The sequence below is a fragment of the Seriola aureovittata genome, chromosome 2 (assembly GCF_021018895.1).
Source record: "Seriola aureovittata isolate HTS-2021-v1 ecotype China chromosome 2, ASM2101889v1, whole genome shotgun sequence".
In the NCBI taxonomy this organism is placed as follows: Eukaryota; Metazoa; Chordata; class Actinopteri; order Carangiformes; family Carangidae; genus Seriola; species Seriola aureovittata.
This window is the reverse complement of record NC_079365.1, coordinates 9,599,843-9,623,638: the sequence shown is the minus strand read 5'-3', so window position 1 is coordinate 9,623,638 and position 23,796 is coordinate 9,599,843. Positions and strand designations below refer to the sequence as shown.

Genomic DNA, 23,796 nt, shown 5'->3' with positions numbered 1-23,796 from the left:
GTAGAGCAGCTTTAACTTCAGCTGCTAATTATAGATTTCAGTCTTTTGGAGACTTGCCTTTTGGCATTTTCATATCCCTTCCACCTCTGCATGACTCTTTAATTCAAACTTGCAGCTAATTACAAAGAACAACACAATAGATTTATGCTGTTCTCTCATCGTGTTCCAAAATACATCTAAAAAGAATCTGTCACTTTTTAATTTGTTGTGGATCTAATTTCCCTAATCCTGTGTTCTTGAGATATAGTGGTACACCAAACAGAAATAAACTTAAGGCAGTTTTATTGAGTACAGTCTCCACAAGGGCCAATAATTTACCAGTTTAATAACACATCCATGTGTCAGGCAGAGTTTCTGTGCACCAAGCGTTACTTTTCCAACAAGAACACATTACAAAATGCAGTGAGGAACACAGCCACCTCCCTCCTAATTTAATTAGTGGGCTAAAGCCCTGTTTGTGGCTGCTATCTATTTTTGTGATTCTTCTCAGCATGAGCACATTTAAGTCTTTGATCTGGAGGCTGACATCTTTTTGAGATTCCCACGGGAATCTTGTGGAAATCCTGCTGGTGAAAACGGAGGGTGTTAAGCTGGGATGGGATGAAATGAGAGTCAGTTTCACTACTCACCACATGACTAGAACCGGATAGGAAAAACCAGGAGCGGGCAAAAGCTATTTTCTTTATTTTCAACATAATTTCAGTCATCAAGAAGAGTCAAGTCAATTTTAGTATAGTGCAAATTCACAACACAGGTTATCTCAAGGTGCTTTCCAAATAGAGCAGGTGTAGACCTTCTCTTTATAATATTATTCACAGAGACCCAACAATTCCCATCATGAGCAAGCGCTAGGTGACAGTTGCAAGGAAAAACTTCCTTTTAAGAGGCAGAAACCTCGAGCAGAACCGGACTCAGGGAGGGCGGCCATCTGCCTCGACCGGCCTCGTTCTTTTGTCTTTTTTTTCTTTTTTCATTCTCTCCTGTCTGCTCTGGTGGCTGGTTGCTGGTTGGCTTCAGGCAGCCACATGACCAGTGCACGACGTGTGGGGATTGACAATGCATGGTGCAGCCACCACAAAAATGCCATTGCCAACAATGGAGTCATAATCGACTGGGGGAAGACAACATAGAACGAAGCAGAGTAAAGAACAATGATCCATGTATCACACTGACAGAGCTTTTAGACAAGTCTAAAAAGTTTTAAATGATTCGTAAGAGTCGAGAGTGGCATGGACGAGATTTTCTTTTTAATTCTGTCATGTTATTGGGATGGGGCAGAAGTATTTTTGTGGGAGTGGGATGGGACAGGAGTGAAAATCCACTCCTGTGTTTCCCTGTACTTTGATCTGCGGCAGGTAGAAGACTGCACAGAGTGACTTATCTGCAGGTGACTCACTTCAAACACCAGCATGTAGCCTTCAGATATGAGTTTTCCCTGCAGCCCCACAGTATCTCCTCTTCAGCCACAGTCAATTCAACAACCTTCTCATATTCTGATAATAATGAGCTACTTGCTGTTTGACTGACGTACACCACAAAGACAGAAATGATCAAAATTAAACTCTCATATTCACTGATTCTAGAACTTTTTTAATCAAACAAAGTACTGTTAATTTTTAGTACGTCAGATGCCACATAGTTTATGACCAACTTTATTTTTTTGTTCATGGTGATGTTCTGCTTTTTATCTAGCAAACACAATGTTATGACCATAACTTGTACATGGTTTGCATTGTAACAATATCTCAGCCACTGCCAGGAAAAAGCAAACACACACACGAGAGAATTTCAATTGGGAAAAAACTGAACATTTGACATCTCTCTTTTTGAGAGCAACCTCAAGATTTTTGCAGACCTGTGTTTATATTTCATTAACACACGTCATAACATATACCATTTATGAGCCTCATGTTCACAATCAGGGACACTTTGACATCCGATGAGGAAGCTTAATTTGATGTGTGGCTTCAGGAGCTTCAAATATTTATGTTAAAACTTTTTTTTTTTTTTTTTTACATAAGTGACAAACATTTCAAAGGTGAGTTTTAATCCCTAAATCCTGTGATATGTGCTTCCTAATATGGAAAGTGACTACATTAGCAATGCCTTTCTGACACACAAAAAATAATTTGACATGTTTTGCAGGGATTTTACATATTCCAGATTTAAGGAGGAGAAGAAATAGCTGTCACAGAAAGCTCAGTATGCAGGGTCACCTCCCTGTAAACACACACATGAAAATCTGTAAGGAAATATTCTGCAGTTTGGTGTTAATGAGTTTTGGGAGTATCCAGGAATCGGCTGCACTCAGAAGACACCACCTTTCCTCATATTGCTCTACAGGGAAATTAAGATTTGCTCTGTGATTGCAGACAAAACAGAGGAAGAAGGCTGTCACTTATGGATTCCTGTGTGATGATGAGAGTGTGATGTGATATATTATATTCAATCATTTGGAAGTAAGGCATTGTTTGGACCATTGTTTGACAGAGATAGAGTTTTTAAAGTGATAGTATTAATTATTTGGCTATGTCCATTCAGTAGTGGAAGTGAACATATTACCCATCATAGCTATACTGTACAGGTGATTTGTGTAGCTGATTTCCCACTGCCCCACCACTCTTGACCATCTTGGTGTTACATGGTGCTCAGATTCAATGCTTGCATGCTATGGAGCTGGATTTTCAGCCCGCCTATAGTAATGTGCAAAGCAGTTCTTTTCAGTGTCCCGGATCACTAGAATCAGTTCATTAAAAAGATTTGTTCACCGAATCGTTCAACACTTGACCTGAGCTCCAACTGCATCGTCCCACTCCCTGCACTGTTGCTTCAACAAACTCTGTTTATAATTCTTGATATTTTAAAAGATTCCTTGTTGGATATCACTGGTTTTTAATGACTTTTAAGTCTTGGAAGGTTCTGCATTACTCTTACTAACTTGCTGGGTCTGATTCCTACAGTTTGAGCCTCTGACTGTCACTCAGGGCTCATGTTCACTGTGTCGTACGTTCAGCGTCGGAATTGCTGAACATGCACCATTTCCTTGATGTGAAAGAGTGAGTGAGTGTATCCCTCCGAACGAATCAGTGACTTGAATCATTCACTCAGTGAGTGATTGTATCCCTGCACGTTCACTCAACTGAACTGAGAGATGAATGGATCGTTTCAGGAACTGATACAGTTCAGTTTGTTCACTCAAAAGATTCATTCTTTTGAACAAATTGTTTGCGAACGTGCGTAGACACCCCTCATGAGATTGTTTTGATTGTTGGTACCAATATGAATGTAATCTGCATTATAGTAACTTACCATGAAATTGAATGCGCTTATGTGGTGTTAGAGGTGAAGCAGGGACTGTGTGGCAGGTCAAAAACCAGCACAGTGTAATTGCTATGTGAATTAGATTTCCCCTTTCTTTGCATAGCAAAAAAGGATGAAAGTGCACATCTTCTATTCAACACACGTGTCAGTGATGCCATCAGGTCTGTCACTATGCACCATGATCAATGAAAACATTAAACAATATATGTGAATGACATTAACGGCCCACAATATGAAGAAAATGCCCTTAACAGGTCTTTTCAATAAATGGTTTATTTGATAATTGGTCAAACGCTTATGCTTGAATTCATTAATGTAACATCATTGAACTCTAAATACAGGCAATGGTTGTCCTTGGACCAGAACATCAAATATTTTCTTGTCCCAGGCAAATCTAACACCCTCTGTTTTCACAAGCTTATTAGTGCAATGTTAAAGTTGCTTGTGGCAGTTTTGCACCTCTGGTACAAGGACATCAGTTTCTTTCAGTGCACTTGGATGATAAAACTGTGGCTCCTCTTTTCTTTATCAGGACACTATGATATGGAATGCACAGATTTTTAAGGGAAGGAAAACCACTGTATAATTATTGGTCTCGATAGAAGCCAGGCCCACAACATTTACTGATTCCTCCAGAGTCCACCTGCCAGCTGTGGCACAAGTGGCATTGGTCACCGTATCCTGTAGATTTAGGGAAGTTCAAGTACACCATGAATATAGGGTGATAAATTTTTGAAATTTGATTTTAAAACCCCCTCCTGAATTATATAGGCAAAAAAGTAGTCCGGAAAATTTCTAATTTTATGTTTTCTGTGTTCCCACTCACAGTGCACATATCCTATTGCTTGAAAAACATCTGTGTAAGAAGTAGACGGTAGTCTGTCTCTTTGTAGAGCTGATTAGCTAACTGTATACAAAAAAAGCAAAACAACTGTCAGCCAGCTGTGTGTTTGGTGAAGTTAGATACCCCACCCCTTTAATTAAAGCTTTGCGTTAGCTGCCTCATTTTTTTTTTTTTATTCTCTTTGTCAGATAATTCACGATGCAGTGTGTGTTCTAAGTTACAATAGGACATATTTGTAATTATAGTGCTAGAAAGAGAAAGGTGAGGGTAGCTAAAGAAAAACATAAAAATGAGATGGGAAATGTCTTAACTTCCTCCCACCCTCAATACAAGTGCCTGGCTTCAAACCTGACACGGCTTACAGGGTCTTTGTGCGATGCAGAGTTTGTGTCCTCCTCGTTTTCCCTCTCCACAGTCCAAAGTACATGAAGGTCAGGGAAGCACTAAATGTGTTTGACCGAAGTATGTGTGTGACACATCGACAACCTGCTCCTATCGCTCCAACAATGCATGCTGGGATAAGCTGCAGTGACACTGAACAGAAATAAGTGTTTATAGGAAATATATGGGATGGATGGATGAGTCAGTTCAGTCTTTTCAGTGAAATACTGTATTTTTCAGCAATGTGGACACCTGTGGTTGGAGGATGGCCACAGATAAAATTTCTCATTTACAATAAGCATGTTAGACTGACTGCTCTCTCCTTTTGTTCTCCCATTGTAGATTAATGAGGTGAGTCATACACTTCTTACTGTTGTGAGCTTCTACACCATATTTCACACCGCCTGGAGCGACTTTTTATCTGTTCACGTCTGTTCGCATCTGTTCATATCTTTCCATTAGCTTTGTATGAGTTCACACTGTTGTTGAATTCTGCATCTCATTAAATCTGAATGCATCATTAATCATCAACCAAAGACTTATTTAACCCTTTCTTAACCTCCATTGACACTATTTTATATTCAGATTTTTTATTCAGTATATTCTGATTCTGTCGTGACTATTATAACTCCTTTATGGAACACATAATGAAAAGAAAACAGGCATAATGTATGATTGCTCCCTTTTCCTGCGCCCTACTGGGCCATTGCCTTTTCACTGCGGCACACTTGTCACTAGATGGCTGGCTTACACACAAGAACTGTGGACTGTGTGCCACCACTCATTAAATCACGCACACGCGCCTGTGTCGTCACATTCTGTAGCCCTTTGGCAAATTAAAGTCTAAACACAAACAAATAATCAGGCACTACTGACCTTATGGTAGCGAAGATGCATTTCAGACTACAATAATATACAAGAGAATGAAAATACACAGGTGTTATTTAGAGTTACAGCTACAGTTACTTCATTAATAGATAGATAGATAGATAGATAGATAGACAGGAAGTAATACTCAAACTGACAGATCTAAATGAATGTTTCATGTTAACGGTGATTACTTATCTAGTCTGAGTAATTCTCAAGCCTGTGGAAGTTGTCTTTCCATGCTGTACAAATATGATTATCTGCAAATGACTTCGTCTGGAGGCGGGAAGGCAATATATCTTCTCTAATGTCCTCAGCTATGCTTACCGACTACAGAACACCAGTGTTCAGCATATCAGTATTCTCCTTTAATGTCTTTGTCCTACAAAAGTAATTTGTGTGCCAATCGTCACGAGTGTGAAAACAATCACAGTGTCATTGTCAGTGTGTGTCTGTGTGACAGATTTCCTGATCCAAAGCCTCTCCCGAGGATTTAAGCAGGGATGGTGAAGGGCCAGTGGTGCCTTAAGCTGTGGACAGTTGTCTTTAATGGCTCATCTGCTTCTTGATGTGATGAATAATGACAGACATTTTAGTCTCACCAACCGTGAGGGGCTGAAGTAGCCGGTCTGACCTCCATCGAGTCTGCCAAGAAGTGGGATATTGGGCTGCATATTTTCACATTGTCATTTAATCCAGTTTGATCTGTTCATCGTGTCATTTGTCAGCACAAAATGGACAAGACCTGGAAACGCGTCAAGTGATTTTTATGTCAAAAGGTGGTATGACTCACTCACGGGGAGTGTTGTTGATACATGGACATTGGCTGAAGGTTTGAGTGCTGTAACAGGTGATTGTTTAGTTGGCACATGACTTGCCTGTCAAATCTCATAGATGTAGTATATTTGGAGATATTGTCATGAACAGTGAACACAGGGTTTGAAACACACATTCAAGTCTGTTGGGGCCAATGTATGATATGCAAAAGAGTTCATGTACACAGGAGTGAACACTCAGATCTCCAGATCTCAGGGAGACTGGCAATAACATACAACATTCCTACAGTTGACCAACACCACACTTCTGTCTCTGCGCTTTATCACAGGCTCATACACACGCACGCGCGCACACACACACACACGCACACACACATACGGAGGCTGATAAATATTCAGCCTCTTACACCTTCACAGACTGTAATGAGCTGCGGCTTTGTGTGTGTGTGTGTGTGTGTGTGGCTGCAGTGTGGGTAGTGTCTGCTGGAAGAGAAACATCCTGTGCTTTCAGGGACCAGTGGGACGTGTGGAGATACACACACACACACACACACACACACACACACACACACACACACACACACCCTTTGGAACAGGAGGAAAAGTCTTGATCCGGTGTGTCTGGGGTTGTGGTGGGGTTAACCAGCACCTCCCCTACAAGCCACATACATACACATAGAAAAGCACCTCAAAATGTGTTTTTCACCCTGGCTCTACTCAGCAGCCCCTCTGCACAGGGATACATACTGTACAAACCCCAGTAACCTTTTCCACAACCTCATGAAATCCCACCGGTTTGGCGGTTAGGGTTTGGGTTGAGGGGCAGTACCATGAATACTATAATCCTCTGAGGCCATGATGGAGGAAGGCCTGCAGCTGGAGCTTTGCTTGGGGCTCGATCTGGGCTTGATTGTGGCAGTGAATGAATCAGGTCTCCTTCTCCTCTGCCCTGCCCTGCACTGAGTGACCCCACTAGAAAACACCTGGGTGGAGAGCGAGAAGAAGTGCCTGTGGAATTATTGATGAGCCACCTGCAGTATTGTGCATGAGTAAATTTTTGTGCATGTCACTATATGATGCATTATTTATAGAGTGTTCTTCACCACAAATAGAATTTACTGGTGGCTTGAAGGGTTAAGAAAATATGCACTGTGATGTAATGTTCCCATATGGCACACACAGTACGATTTAGAAAGCTGAGGAGGTGCACAGCATCTCATAGAGAGGGTAACATATGGATCACATATTAATATGTTTTTATCTGATTTGTGAAAACAATTGAAAATGTTTGCATCATAACATTAGCTAATTAGCTCTAATCCCAAAGACCAGGTAAGGCAGATGGGAATGCCATTAGTTTTGCAGGTATTATGTCATAAACCAAAGTAATGGGCAAATTGAAATTTGTGCTGATGATATGAATGATGATGATATGAAGCTAGATGAAAAATAAAGCGATCAACAGAGTGACTAGTATTCATCTTCTAGTCACCATGAGTATTTGCACCAAATTCCATGGAAACCCCTCTAATGGTTGTCAAGTTATTTCACTAAAAACCAAAAATGTCAATATCATAGTGAGACTGAAGAAGTGATCTGTTGAAGAAAAAAGTCACCTGATCACTAAAGTCAATAAGCTTCATGCCCTGGGTGAATCTGTAAGAAATTGCATCACAATTCTTACTGCAGTTGTTGAGATATGTCACTCTGCGCCGACCGACAGACTGACATTGTCATCCCATGCCACGAGCAATATCTTATCAATAGGTCTATAATCGCAATGGCACAGAAACCCCTGGAAACGCCTCTGTTTGACATAATACTGTTTTCTGTTTGTTTGTTTGTTTCTAGGGCTTAGTGATAGAACAAATCGGGAGGAAGCCCCTCCTCATATTTGGTTTCTCTGCCATGGCTCTCTTCTTCAGCCTTCTCACAGTGTTCCTCAATTTCCAGGTAAGCTGCTCCTCCTGCTCTTGACTGACCTCTCTCTAGTGTACATGTGCAGTTCATATAGGTGCTCAGTTCTGCAGTCCAATAAGAGTGTGAGCAAATGACCTTCAGGATTCCTACTCTGTGGAAATGATATAACCATACATCACCTCTGGAAAACAGAATATTGCATCTCCAAAACATACGATGAGACATCTTGTGCATCAGATGTTATCAATACATCAATAAAATCGATGCGTGTTTATTAGAACAATGCAAAAAAGGAAAATACCATGTAATATTGTATAAAAATGTTGATTACCTGTATGTCTGGGGATGTGGGCTGTTTAAACAGAAACAACATAAAATATAGGACGGAGTGCAATATCATCTCTCTCCCTCCTGCTCTCTCTTCTCAGGACAGTGTGTCGTGGATGCCCTACCTCAGTTACATCTGTATACTGGCTGTGATTGCATCCTTTTGCTCTGGGCCAGGTAAAACCACTGACCTACATTACTAGCTCTGATTTTCTCCTTTTTAATTCTGCTTCTTCTTTCATTTTTCCTTTTTTGTTTCACAATCCTTCCCCAGTGCTCCACTTCAATTGAAATTGCACTTAAAAGAGATTGAGTAAATACTCAGATTTTGTCAGATTGCTTAATACACAGTTGGCTGTGGTTCAGTGAAGTAGTTGTTGAATAATCAATGAGAGTGAACTCACTGTGGTCCAGTCGTCACTTTTAAAACTGGCAAAGGGACACAGAGCTGGGGTTGCGGGGCCTTTCAGTGTACTTTAACAATAGGAATAATCATCCAACTGATGTGTCAGTAATTAGAATCGCAGTGGAAGGTGCTATCATACATTAGCATATTAAACAGGAGCCATACAGCATATATATATATATATATATATATATATATATATATATGGCCTAGCACAGGGGACAGGGTGAGCATGCACAGTGGGTCCTGGTGGGAGGTTGACTTTGACTTTCAAGGTGAGGCTGTGGCTGTCATCACACATATACATTTCTTGTGCATAACAATGTCTCCGGGGAGTGTTCATCCAACAAAGTGCCTCAGTGTATCAGGATGAGAACAGTGGAGCACGCGAACGTGTGGGAACATTGACGCTCTCCTCTGCAGTGATCGCATACATAAAACTACAGGGTGTACATTTAATTTTCCTTAACCTGAAAATCATGTTCTTAAATCTAAAGAAGAAAAGGAACACAGAAAGGTGAAATACACGCACACACACACACACACACACACACACACACACATAAACACTATTATAACACCACTGTAGCTTTTGATCATTCAGTCCATCGTTGAAGGAGGACGGATTGTTTCTCATTTATTTCCACTGCACCGCAATGATTTATGGCCTGTTGAATCAAACAAAGCCCCTCAGTGCTTAGGAATGGTGAATGACTGGGAGGGAATGAGAGGAAAATTCACATGAGGGATGACCCCAGTTGTGCTTTGAGCGTGTTGGCGGATAAACGAGGGACTACGATTCCTCTCAAGCAATTTCGCCATGCATACATTGGCCCAGATATTTCAAAGTTTGACGAAGACACAAAGATTATGTGGCTCTGTGGAAGCGAACTCTTGTTTTTGATACGGTGAATAAAAGGGCATAGCTGCAGTACGTTTGCAGTAGCACTTCATATGAAATCGGAGCCTGATGCATTGTGTTAAACATATATTCACCTGCACCTATTTTCATCTGCCTGCCCGTCCTGGAGACATGTGACTGTCTGTGTGTTTAACTACAAATAAGTAGAGAGATAAAACACTGCCAGTATTGTGTGGGATTAGTCATGCCATGATAGAGATCTCTGTAAACAACAAGTGATCTGTAACGATGTTCAGAGAAAGCAGTTCCACTTTCCAGTTGCCAGCAAATCCCACGTTTTTTATTATGGTGTTCAGAGAAGGGAATCAGTCAGTCAGCTCTAACATTCAGTTAAAGGAAGACAGCCACAATATGTTTGCAACCTGCAATTTACTGTTCTGCTCAACAAACAATTACAATCATTGTAGTAATTATTTTAATAATAACTATTATTTTGCATAGTGTATATCTCTTACAAAGTGCCAAAGTCAACAGCTGAGACTTTTATTGAGGGTATAATTGTAATATCTCTCTGGTTCTGTGCCGTCAACATGTTGTGCATGATGAAAGCGTGTTTGTGTGTCAGAGGTTGGTTCGACTAAATCCCCTCATTATTTGGGACTACACGGGTTGTTTTGTAACTGAGATGCAATTCACCTCATTAAGCTGCAGGGTGAGCCTTGGATGAGACGTGAGAGTCCAGCACCTGGAGGAAAGGATTTTTGAGCGGCATCAGGCATAATGAAATAAACTTCATTATGCAAAGAAGTAGAATTTTATATTCCTATTTCCTTACACACCTTGCTGCATGCCTTCTCGTGTATCATTAAAAGCCTGACCGTCAATAATCAAAGGACCAAATTATGAAGTTTTTCTTCCTTTCTTTGTTCCCTCCTTTGCAGCTTCCTTTCTTTTGAGACTCTACAGCGAGCAATGAAACCTTTTTGCCAAACCTGATGTGAATTTGTTCCTGCACCATCAAACAGCCTCAGACTCTTTCTTCTTTGCCTTTATGTGTAGCACCTGACTGCCTGACACACGGCTGCTCCTTTAACTCTCCACTATGGAGGGAGTGCATATTTCACTCCTCTTTGTCAGATCATCTATGTTGCATCGTTGCTGCAGTCTTCATCAATTTCTGTTACCTATATCGCAAATTTGACTACCTGCTGCAGATGTCCTGTCAGCCTTTGGATTTTCTATATTTTATTTGCCTTTGGGTCTTGATGCCGGATGCGTCCCTGGTCCTGTGGTCTGTGAAGGTTCTCACTGTAGGGCAGCTGTAATCACAAAATCAAACCTGACGTGCCCCCTCGCTTGTCTGTTTCGAAAGTGGTCTATTAAAAGAATCTCCTTGTTTATATGAAATTATTATCGAATCTTGCTATATTTTGTGCTCTATAGGTCTATATCCTGATATTCTGTGAGTTTATAGTGTTTTCTCATATGGTATCTCCTATATTTTGGATCAGTGTGGATCTTGTGTTACATTGCATTTCACCAACTCTGTGAAACCAAATCCAGCCTACGGTTCTCCAAAGTGGTACAAAATATGTGTTTGCCTGTTGGATGGGGCTGTAATAGGCAGGAGTGCAGTGGTCAAACTTGTCACACTGTCAGCAGAATATTATCAACACCTTCACATCAGGGGTCGAATGCTGATCGCAGTGGTCCTGTCCTGAGGAGGGTCACAACCAGCAGCTGCTAGTGCCAAATCCAAATTTGTCAACAAATCAGTTGGCTAAATGTGGATTAATGATTATGTTTTCATGATGCGCACATGGATAGATATAGTGTCAGTCTGTGCTGTGGCAAATAAATGTCCTCTACTGTAGCTACTGTATTTGCATTGAAGAGACTGGTTTGCTGCTGTACACAGAGTTTCCCGCTGTGTTTTATGCATTATGTATACTATGCGTTATGATGTGTTTTAGCCTAGCCTTGCTTTTTTCTGGCTTAGAACTGTGAAGTCCTTCACACTGAGGTAAATTATTTGTTTATAATAATTAAGTGGGTCTTCATCAGTTTCCAGGGATGTCTAAAGGGCAAATGGCCGCTCGGCATCAGTTTTAATTTCTTCACTGTGTCTCTCATCTCTCCTTAAATGAGCACAACCAGTGTTTAATTTTTTCTCCTCCAGCACAATCTGGCAGATACTGGAGATCTTTGTGACTGGTTGCTCTGTCACCTACTGCGATGATTACAGGCTAGAATGAAATAGGTTAGATTAAAATCTTGATGCGGAAAAGTGTAATTTACTGCAAGTCTTTGCCCTGTGCAGCAATAAGTGGTCTGTAGCAGACACTGACGTTGTTGAGGTTGGCTGAAAGCCTGTTTTAAATTAATTTGACTCAGTCACTGTAAAAGTGAAGACGAGCTGGTGTTAAGCTTTGATACCAGAGGGCATATGTTTTTTTTTTCAGTGAAGAAACATACAGACATTAAGAGAAATGTGGAGCTTCTTCTGAGCTGGACTTTTGAATTAACCATATTGAATAACAACTACACTGTTGTGCCAGATGTGCATTTTACAACCATGCAGATGAATATATTATTATATTATTGATGAATTATGAAAACATATCTTCTGTATGTATATATGTCCAGTATAAACAAAAATAAACCGCATTGGAATATTTAATATTCTGAAAATAAATGTGTGCATGTGGTGCTTTGCTTATAATCAAAGCATCTGCTCCATGTTCCACGCCATGTTTTCAACACTCTTGAAAGTGTTCAGGATGTCACCAGCTGTAAAACACGTGTCCTCTGTCAACACCTCTGCACGGCATCAGAGTTGCCACATCTGAATACAGGGCTGATTAAAATCTACAGTATGTTTGTATAACACCAATAATATGTAGTGCCTACATAATATTATCTACACTGTCTGTTCTTCTCAGACAAAATAGTATATTTACACAAACAGCAGATTGGGTCAGAGGTGTACAGTATATTTTCCCTTTTTTCTGTGACTGATCGTAGTACACATGAGCACATGCATCACTCTAATTATACACGGCTTAATTGCGTTAGCTTTGAAATATGAGCCTCTGTAGAATGAAAGATAATTTGTCATGCAGCACCCACCAGTTGTGATGAAAAGTCTCCCTCGCTGAGTCAATCTCAGCAGGTTGGATTCGTTCATCTGTGTTATAATCTTATTATCTTTCTTTACATGCTGCTAATATACAGATGCAGCTACATTATTATGATTTTTGAGTATATACTGTGTTTAATTTAATCTCCCAAGTCTGAAGCGTATGTAGCAGTGATGTGATGATCTAAAAAGGAGATCTGTTAAAGGCTTCTCCACCTGAGGGTAATACCGCAGGTAGTCACACTCGTCACTTGATGACGGATGATACCAAACCTGGGGAATGTGAGCAAACTATCGGGATGGTAGATCGCAGAGAGCAGACAATAGTGGTGCAAAATGCAACAAGATGTAAGGCAACGTGGCAAAAAGGCAACTCATAAAAATACAGTCTAGAGAAATATTTTATGAAATCTGTAAGTCATAATAAATTGTTTTTTGCGCAGCAATTTCCCTATGTGACAGATGTGTTGAATTACAGGCTGCAGTTTTTTTTATTAGTTGGGCTGCTTACTAGTTGAGATACGGTTTACGTGGAATAACAGTGAGAGAAAAGCTTTTTAAAATCCAGCACAGCGTGTATGGCACGTCTGCAACAAATTAATTTGGTTTGATAAAAATCCATGTAGGAAAGGATCAGCTGTTAAAAAAATAAAGCTGTTACTGAACCTTTTATCATCAACAAATCCTGTGGGGAAAAAAAAACAACCAATAATAAATGCATCATGTGAACAGGTGCTGTTGGTGCAGCCGTATTCCTCTGTGCATTAGGTGCCCACTGTTTTGCAAAAGCAATACAAAACATATCAAAGCCGCACCATTGTGGTGGATGACATTTTCCTTCATTATAATGTAGTCACAACGTTGGTTCAGAAGAAACTTCACTTGCTCTACTCAGTGAAATGAATTTGTAATGAATTTGTAATGAATCGTGTTTTTATGCGACTTTGGCTCCACTGCCTGAAGGCATATACTTGATGGGATAAATTAATTGTTGACTTTGCTCTTTTAAACATAGAATAATAGTTAATCCTTAATTATCCTTGAAGAAAACAGCCTTATTGTGTTTTTAATGACTGCACATTTAAAATTTTTCAATGCAGCACAATTTTTAAAAAAGTTTTTATAGCCTTCCCCGGTGTGTGTGGTCTGTGTCTCTGAGCCATGCAGGAAGGTCCTTCCAACCCATGGCTTGGTTTTTGTTCTCATCTGCATTATCAGCTTTGAGACCTTTATATAGACAGTTGTGCGCCTTTTCAAATCAATATTTATTAACCTCAGGTGGACTCCAATCAAGGTGTAGAAGCATCTCAAAGATGATGCTGAGCTAAATTTCATATGTCACAGCAAAAGGTGTGAATACTTACCATGTCAATAGGGTTAGGGTTCAGTTTTTCATTTTTTAATGAGTTTACAAACATTTCCAAAATTATCTTTTTACTTTGTCATTAAGGCATTAGGTGGAATTGAGTTTAGATTGATAATTGGAAAATGTTTTATTTTTATTTCAGAATAAGGCTGCAACATAAAAAAAAGTGAAAAAATCGAAGGGGTCTGAAATGCACTGCATGTGCTGTTTTTGACATGCCCCACACATATGAGTTTTTCTTGGCAGGGGCAGCTGCTGGAGCTCTAGGCGGTTAATGTTTTGCAAATTTTTCACAGGTAGGCAGATTTTCAGATGGTTTCTGTCAGATGATTGACAGGTGGAACTCCTGTGCGCGGGAGCAAATCCATTCTCCTACCAATCACCAGAACCAGTGAGGACTACCCAGGGTGCAGATACATCTAGACGAGTTTAACTGGGACCTTTTACTGATGGAGGCTGGAACTGGAACTCACCGTTCCTGCTGTCTCTATGGTGACAGCTGAACAAATGGCATTTGGACATTTAGACTTTATTTTGCACACTTGACTCAGTTAGTGTTTGGAACAAAGAAAACTGTTTTTGATTTGAACTCAATTCAGATTCTCCCATATTTTCCTTCTGCTCGCAGCCTCACACAGTCATCTCATTAGCTGGGAAATGTTGATTTTCTTGCTGACTCTGCTTTTGAGTGTCACATTTTGCCACCTTGTCACACCAGAGAAGGCAATCTCCCTGAGCTGCTTCACAACCTGTGTAATGCTGGTGCCTATATATGAAAACTAACAAGATCAGATATAAGAAACATACTAACAAGACCAGATACAGCAGAATCACATTATACTTCTGTTTCTGCCTCCTGCCTTGAAAATGGGATGACAGTTGGATTTTGAAAGTGTATACATAATAACAGCTGGAGCTGTTGGTGTATAAGGATCAAACTGACAGAGCCAAGTCAAAAAATATTAACCTGCTGAAAAAGTGGGCGAGAAATATTTCCTGTCTTCCTCAGAGGGCTGTTCCTTCTATTCTGTTGATAAGTAAATAGCATCAACACTGTTCCCATGTGTGACAGCTGAGACTGACACCTCCCCAAAGATGCACTGATATGTTCAGTGGTTTGGGACCAGCAGCTTTCTTCCCTGTGGTTCTGGTGTAGTTTAGTGTATGATAATTTTAAATCAAACCACTTTAATTTAACATCTATTCCAGTGAGGATATGATTACAAACAACTGCAGCGTGATGTTCTTCAGTTTTACTTTAATTACTGCGACACTAAAGTTTTAAGGCTTGTTTGGGAACCCAAGTGCAGGACACATAGACAGGAGAGGAGAGGCAGAATGTGAACCAAGAATAATTAATTAACAAGTTGGTAGTCGAGGCTGAGAAGGAGCTGAGCAAAAGAGGATTTGGGGGGGCAGAGAGGATCCAGCCTGTGTTGGGGTGTTGAGGTTGGAACCAGTGTGTATATCAGAGCAGGATGATGATGAAGAGCAGCTAGTGGCCTGACCTCCCACGCGCCTGTCTCCACTCCTGCAATCAGGCAGACACGCATGACAGGGGAAGGGAAAGGGAGAGATGGAGTGACTGCCAGCTAAGAGGGAGTGATGGCAGAGGTGGAGGACCTGACATAAAGGTCTTTTTACGGTCTGATGTTGTGTTTAGAGATTTTGAAGGTGGGGGTCCTTGTTTTTCCCAACATCTCCGGCTGTGTCATTATATAAATTCTTACTTCCCATTTCTGAGGTGATTGTATGTCATCAACATACAGTGTGTGGTTTGCTACAGTTGAGAACAGATGCTTCTGAATGTTTGATGTATCCAGCGTGAGTTTGAGTCCAAATCTTATGTGCAAATATATTTAAAAATTATGGCTTTTTCATAAACGTGGTCTGTTTGATTTATACCGTATGAAGTGTAATTGTGGCTCATTCAATATGTGGTGCAACTTTATGGTCTTGCAGCTCTTAATCACAGTGGCTCAGTTGTTGCCACGGCATGAATTACTTGGATTTAATTCTCAGCTCTTGTGCTTCCTCTGTGAACCTTTCACATCATTTTCATGGAGGCGCTCACATTGAAAAGGTTGATACTTTTATTTGGAGGTCCTACTAGAATAGATTTACATGCTTTAATGTTCAAAAAACAGATGTTTTTTCCTCATACTGTACATGTCTGCATAGGGATTGGGATTGCGTAGGATGGTGACACGCTGGTTAACGGCACCGGTAAGACAGGAAGTCCAGCTCGAGTATCATATTAAAGGAAACTTTGGAAAGTTATCAAGTATTTTATTCATCATAATGATCACAAGCTTGCGTGTATTTAATTGGTCAATTAAGCGCCTTTCTTGTTGACCTTGCGTTTTTGCAATTTTTTTTTTCTTTCCTTATTGAGTCTCAGTTGAAGCCGATGCAGTAAAACTGTAAAATCTTTTGTCATCAATCCAAAACAGCATTCCTAAATCTCACTGTGAGACACGTCTACAGAGTGCCGATTTGGAGCTTTGGCAAAGCAGAAAAACAGAGGTCTGGTGCTGGTGCTGTGCGTTCTGCATTGATTGACACACTATTGGCACAATATTTACAGTCAGTGGTGCTGTAAACACCACCTCCTTGATTATAATGCTGATGTTGATAGCAGTAAGTTTCAGAGATTTATTCAGTGTTATATGTTAGATATGTCGTAACTAACCAGGTAGCTGCATCTGCACGCTGATCCTTTCACCAAGTGAACATCTTGTTTGTCTTGTCTCCATATGTGGCCACATTGTTATTGTACACTTCCAGAAAAACACAATTCATTTTTTATCAACCTGTCAGCGCACGCCTCGCTGCATTTGGCGAAAATGCACCACATGTATAATGGTGAACTATTTTGGTGACATGAAATGACACAGAATTCACTGACTGCTGCAATATTTTAGAAGCACAATTTTTTTATGAAGTTAAGGGAAACACACACACACACACACACACACCAAAAGGATGGAGGTTAAATAACAATAATATTAAGGTTGACGTCTTAAGACATGCAGGTCAAGTAAATTGAATTCTGTACGTTGTCCGTAAGCGCAAGTGTTAATGCGTCTGTGTGTGTGTGTGGGTGTGCTCAGTGTTTTCTCCCGCTCTGTCAGCAGTGCAAATCCAGTGTGGAAAAAGGTCTGGTAATGCGAGACTAGCACCAGAGATATGAGGCACAGTGGCCCTCATTCATCAAGGTATCATACTTTCTGATCTAATCATAATGTGTTATTGGCGTACGCTCATTTCACAGTTGAAAAATTATATTAATTAATCCTGGTGAATCCACTTATCATGTAAAACAGAGCTTACACTGTTGCCTAGGATGAAAATAAACACTTCACACCCATGTTGCCACTCTTCAAACTTAACACCTAAATCTGTGTGTTGTTATTTTGGTGGGTTTGTTGTGTAACTGGAGGAAGCCTGTGCAGAAATAGGAATGGCAAAAGCTCATATTCTGTCAGATCACGATGTGTATAGTACAAACTCATCTCTCCTCCTCTGCGTTTCTCCTTGTCTTACAACCTTCATGTCTTCCCTTCTGTGAGCACACTAGAGATGAAATTTGTGATCCAAACAGAAAGTGAGCCTTCTGTTCCTCAGCGAGCGAACAACGGCGAGGGATAAGACGAAGCTGAAATTCAGTGGCCCTCACTGCCAAGAAAGTGTCGTCACAATAAACTTTCCCCACTCTGAGCACATACTGATTGTTAGAAAAGAAGACATTAATAAAGTGCTTTTAAAGAAGTGAGATCTGCAGTGTCAGTAAAACATAATTAAAAATAAACTTAGAGCTTAGTTTTCCTGTGAATAGTCAGGCATAACCAGACCTATGTGCGCAGCGCTGTGTCGGCGCTGGAGAGGGGTCAGGCTACACCCATTATCATTCCGCTATTAGGGAAAAACCCCCGGCTTCTTTGCATTCCTTTAAGCCAATCACAATCATCTTGGGCGATGCTGAGCAAAGGATGCAGTGATGGTGACTCTGCAAAATATTGTCGGGGCTTGTTTTTGGTGTAACATTTGAATGTGGGGAGACGAGCGGTGTCATTAACTTGGCCGATTCCCCACAAAGAAAACGTGTGCGGTGCACATTAACGAGCGAACACATTGGCTGCATGACGCGTGCATGAGACACGTATGTCATGCGTCGCGGCTGCATAGCGTGATCTAGAGATTCAGTCTCTCGCCTATTTTTCACGCGTGTTGCATATGTCTCCCAGCAAAAAATAGACACAGAAAAGACTTGTAGATGTCATATTCACTAATCTCAATATGACATAGACATGAAAAAATTTATCTTTTAAGCAACTGTGATATTTTACTAGTGCTGACCGATTAATCTTATTTACATCGTCATCCCGATATGAACATGTGCGATAAACACATTGCAAAAGACTGAGAGAAAAATGCCATGCAGTCGCACAGGGTTTTCAAGGTGCAGAGCCTGAGCCGAATGAACTGGAAAAAATCTGCTGTGTTTTGATGTTGGGCTGCAGCCTCACTGACACACACACACACACACACACACACACACACACACACACACACACACACACACACACACAAAGAGCAGACAGCACAGAGGTGGCGGTGGAGACCAGTAAGGAGTGAGCTTTTTACTTGAACTGACAACAACTACAGTCGCAGCTCTGTGAGTGTCATCACAACCTTTACGAGTAAAAAAAGCACATCACATTTTCAACTTCTCCCATCTACCACGGTTTGGTTTACACATCACAGCGCGCTAACATTAATTTAATAGTGAACTGTTATGAACAAGCTGAAAGGAAACCTTCCTGTGTGTAGACTGCAGCTTCATTTGCCACAAACATTTGTACAATTATAACTACAGCCTGAGGCAGCACCCCCCCCCCCACCCCCCACCCCGCAGCAGAGGGAGGATGGAGGAGATGACCCATACTGACCTTTGTCTGTGTTCTTCATTCGGTTTCACTCAGGAAAACTGTATATGCACACATCAATATTTGTTTATTTACCGCAAGTAATATCATCATCGCAGTATTTAACAGTGTTATTGCACATTGTAAATTTTTCTCATATTGTTTTCTGTCATAAATAAATCAGAAATTAATTGATAATTAAATGAAATCCAACATTGGAGTAGCCTGCAAACTCTATGTAGAGAGACAGAGCTGGCAGCAGCACCGCAGAAGAGATGCAGCCGGTGTGAACACACACACACACACACACACACACACACACACACACACACACACACACACGTGATTCATCCGTTCAACGACGTCAGCCGCCATTTTCTCACGCTCAAGGAGACAAGTGGACCCAAACCATGCCAGCAAAATGCCCCCAACAGAGCCACCGGATCACCTCACTGTAGGTGTCAAGCTTTCAGGCCTGTACCGTTCTCTTGGTGTAGCCCCATATTGCACTTGTTTAGAATAAGGTGAGAGATGACTCATCTGACCATTTCACTTTTTCCACATCTCTGTAGACCAGTGCATGTTGTTTTTGCACCACCCTACTCTTAAATGCTCAAATGTGCATCCATCTTTGTAATGAGGGGTTTATGCTCAGCAACCCGACTGTAAATACCTGCCACAGTGCATGATTGAATGTTAACTACTTAACTATACCACCTGTGTGGACGCATTTGCATTCATAATGTTTCTCTGCTTATTTATTCAGGTTTTTGTTTTAGTTATACTGAATATGTGATTGCACAACCCAAATCTTCATCAATACTCAATCAATATACTGTGTAGGTTGCTAGCTTGGAGGTTGTTTTTGTTGTTTTCCATAAGGAAGGGGGTTTTGAAACAGTAACAGGCAGGGGAAGAAGAGAGGGAGGAGAATGTCACTTTTACACAGCCTACATCCAGTGAGTCAGACTATCCTGTGACGAAGTCCTTATCGATCAGAGCTGATATTTTAATTAGAAAATTAAATTAAGCTTGGGGTGTCGAGTGGCACAGTGGGTAGAGGAGGCGCCCCATATGTAGAGGCATCAGTCCTCGCCTCAGTCGGCCCCGGCTCGAATCCCGCATCGGACGGCTCTTTACTGCATGTCATTCCCCCTCTCTCTGCCTCCCCATTTCCTCTCTCTCTCCACTGTGCTATCATAAAGGCATAAAAAGCCAAAACAAAAAATAATTTAAGCTCATTGGGTTTTTTTTTTTAAACAACCTATCAACAGAGAAGCATTGTAAATATAATAACAAAATAACAATAATACAATGACAGCAGCTGATCTTTACATTTGAAATTTAGGCCACGTCTCTGCTATAGAGCACCTACAGTGTGTGACCCATGTAACCTCCCTCCCACTGTATTCAATAGTTGGATATGCAAAGCATTTTGTAACCTTACTGGAAAGAGATCTGGACAGAATATAACTTCTTTTTCTTCATAGAATGGAACAGAATTTAAATTTAGCTTGGCATTTTTCATCCAGCTATTTTATGAGATTTGAGTTGATTTAAGGGAAGATTTGCATCCAGCAGCAAATATTTGGAGTGAAACGTAATGATCTACAGTATTCTCGGTATTCACTCTTCTTTTCTACCCGTGTGATCCTCCGGTGTGCTCCTGCTAGATGAAGCGTCTGCTGTATGTTTATTGCTCAATCTTAGAAAATGAGGACAAAAGAGGAGACAGAAAACAGACATCAGTGTAGCTGAAAGACCACTTAGTTTGTACACGCGTCTCAGGTTTGACATGTGTTCCAGTTAAGGAAATCCGAATTTCTTGCGCATTAAACCTCTGTACTCAATAGTACAGGAGGCTGGGAAAATGTTGAATGAGGTTGTTTAGTTTCAGATCAAAGCATAAGCGCATATGAAACTTAGGTAAAAGTCAGACTGGTCCATTAACAACTGATTCTTTACCTGTATTAACACGTAATATAACACAGTCACACAGTCAAAAGCTTGTTTCAAAACAATTTGCAGACTTCTCTACATCTTAAACGGCATCACATTCGTCAATTCCTAGCATTAACATAATTGACCTAAACCTAATCCTTGCTGTATCGGGTGTCCCTGCTCGTACTTATGTGATCTTATGTGATGATGTTAACAGTATAGACCATAGTTAGACGGAATTTAAAATAGTTTTCATGTCTAGTATTTCATCATGGTGAGATCATTTACTTGATTATAGGCAGGTGGCTGAAGAAGACTAAGGCAAAGACAAACTAAGGCAGCGGAAACTTGAAAGACTGATGAGAATAGTAACTCTCGCTTTCCTTCCTCAAACAGAAGCCAGTGGAGGGTAAGAGCCCCTTTGTTGTGTGGCCTTTTTTGGCCTTCAAAAAAAGCTGTAGCCTCTAACCACAGCCCTCAAGTTCTCTTCTGCCGTTTGACACTGTCCACAAGGTACAGGACATATTCATTTCTCAAAGATCAAGATGAAGAGTCTCACATGGTTTTCCTTCAACATCTATTTCTACTGCAGGATCAGGACTGACACACAAACAATTGCTCAATTCAGTGGCAAACAAAGAAACCCACCTGGTGTTTCTGAATTTTATTTGTGAGATAAAATGCTAATGATATTCTTTTGTGCTCTACGGTGAAAAGCTGCCTGGAGTTGAATATGGAAAAGCAACTGTAGCAGTCACTATAGAGACACGTTGTTCGTTATTATCATGTCAGAGGGAAATGATTGTTGCTCCCTGTCAAATCACACCCTTCATTGTCCTAATGAAAATGGAGCATTAACAAAAGAAAATGGCTTGGTCCGCAGTGTTTACAGGCAGATCACGAGATACAGATGCTCCACTGGCTTTGTTTGCCTTTTGCTCCTTTTGAATACGTTTTGCTTCAAAGTGTTTGTTAATAAATACTTGTACACTAACACAAAAGCACTTAATTGGTTCTGACAGTTAATTGATGTTTTGAAACTGATTAAAGAAGCAGCTTAGCCATTCAAGCTAATTATTTACAGCTGCCTCTCAGCCACTGAACAGTAAAGTATTTGCAATGTTGTGCATTTTCAGTGAGCTCTTAAGAATTCAACTTTTTTTTGTCACTATGCCATTTCACTGCAGAAAGACTAAATAGACAGTAAGTATTTTAATAAAAGGATGGTTGAATTGTATCAGTGCACAAGGCAAATTAAACTTCAGGTATCTATTGCACCATTATTCTAAATCATGCTACATTACCAGTTATCACTTGCTGGACTGGTCTTCTGGGATCTGTAGTTTTTTTTTTTTTTTTTTTTTTATTTAATGCATATTTAATGCAGATTAATGAAGAAAGAAAAAAAGAATGAAGAAATAGGAATTTTAAGCAATTTCTGTAGCCTGTTCTACGTGTTTCCTATTGTTATTTTCTCACATACAATATACGTACGGTAACAAGTAGTGTCATGTAGTTATTTGCATTTATGTAAGTGTTTCCATTTTGTACTGCCTTATACCTCTACTCAGTTTAATTTCAGAGAGAAATATTGTACTTTTTACTCCATTGCGTTTGTTTGACACCTTCAGTTATTATATTAGTTTCTTCACAGACAGTTTTTTAACAGTAATTGTTTTATACATCAAACTACTGATACTTACTGATACTTTACTAATAACATTTTCTGGTGCAAACATTGCACTTTAACTAAGTAAGGCTTTGCAAGCAGGTAATGGAATATTAGCCTATTAAACTGCACTATTACTACTATGCTTTTACTTATGTGCAGGATCTGAACACTTCTGGTCTCAAACAGCAGCTTCAAATGTCAGAAATCATTCTCAACTCCTCCTTCCTCAGAGCAGCAAGAAGTACAGTAGCAGTCCTCTTTTGGCCGTGAGAAACACCACTTTTTTTTTCAGACCGGTAAAATGAAATGAGAGCCAAATCACAGCTGTTGTATCACACATAATCAGTGATGTAGCTATGATAAAGATTTTCAATTATGTGTCAATTAAAAAAAAAAGAACAACTAATAGTTGGATCAAATATGCATTAGTCTGAAACATTTAGAGACAGGTCGTATTTACACCATTCATATCGGTTGTGGTCTAAACCTAAATGGTGTTTCTGTTTTTACTAAAATTTTGCTTTTATACAGAAATGTAGGATAGATACATCATGTGCCACACTCGGCAAGTTAGTCTGCAATACACAGCAAACAAATGTGCAACACACAAGGAGTTTTACTGTTCTGAACAAGTGGTTGAGCAGACCCTGCGGCCAAGTGGTCAAGCAGAGTCTATGGCCTCATCATTGTTGGATGGTGTATTAACTCAATTCTCCTGGGAGGGGAAAAGGCCGTGGCTGGAGTAAAGCCAGAGATGTGGTTACAACATGCTGACAAACAGGCCATAGTGTAAAAGACAGGAGACCACTGAACAAGATGAATCACCTTTCAGCAGGGAATGTGGAAATAAATATAGATTGGACAGCCAGACATGCTTCTGTGACAGTTGGCAGGTAATGGGAGATACCAGGGGTGAGATGTGAACACTTCCTGACAAGAGTGGCATCTGCCGCTTTTTAGGAGCCACAAGCAAAATGTACAGGAACAGACTCGCTGTGGAGTGAAATCAAGCCAAGGTGAAACTTAATGATGTGTGGCAGCCAATA

At 40.4% G+C, this 23,796-nt stretch overlaps 1 protein-coding gene across 4 annotated transcripts in view; it reads left to right on the top strand.

Moving 5' to 3' along the window:
- slc2a9l2 (solute carrier family 2 member 9, like 2) overlaps window positions 1-23,796 on the top strand; it is a 105,981-nt gene that overhangs the window by 51,374 nt on the left and 30,811 nt on the right. For all 4 annotated transcript variants that reach the window (XM_056387005.1, XM_056387023.1, XM_056386998.1 and 1 more), the window contains 2 exons: window positions 8,041-8,142; window positions 8,538-8,613. In XM_056387005.1, the coding sequence (XP_056242980.1) occupies window positions 8,041-8,142; window positions 8,538-8,613 (178 nt within the window). The remainder of the gene's footprint in view (window positions 1-8,040; window positions 8,143-8,537; window positions 8,614-23,796) is intronic.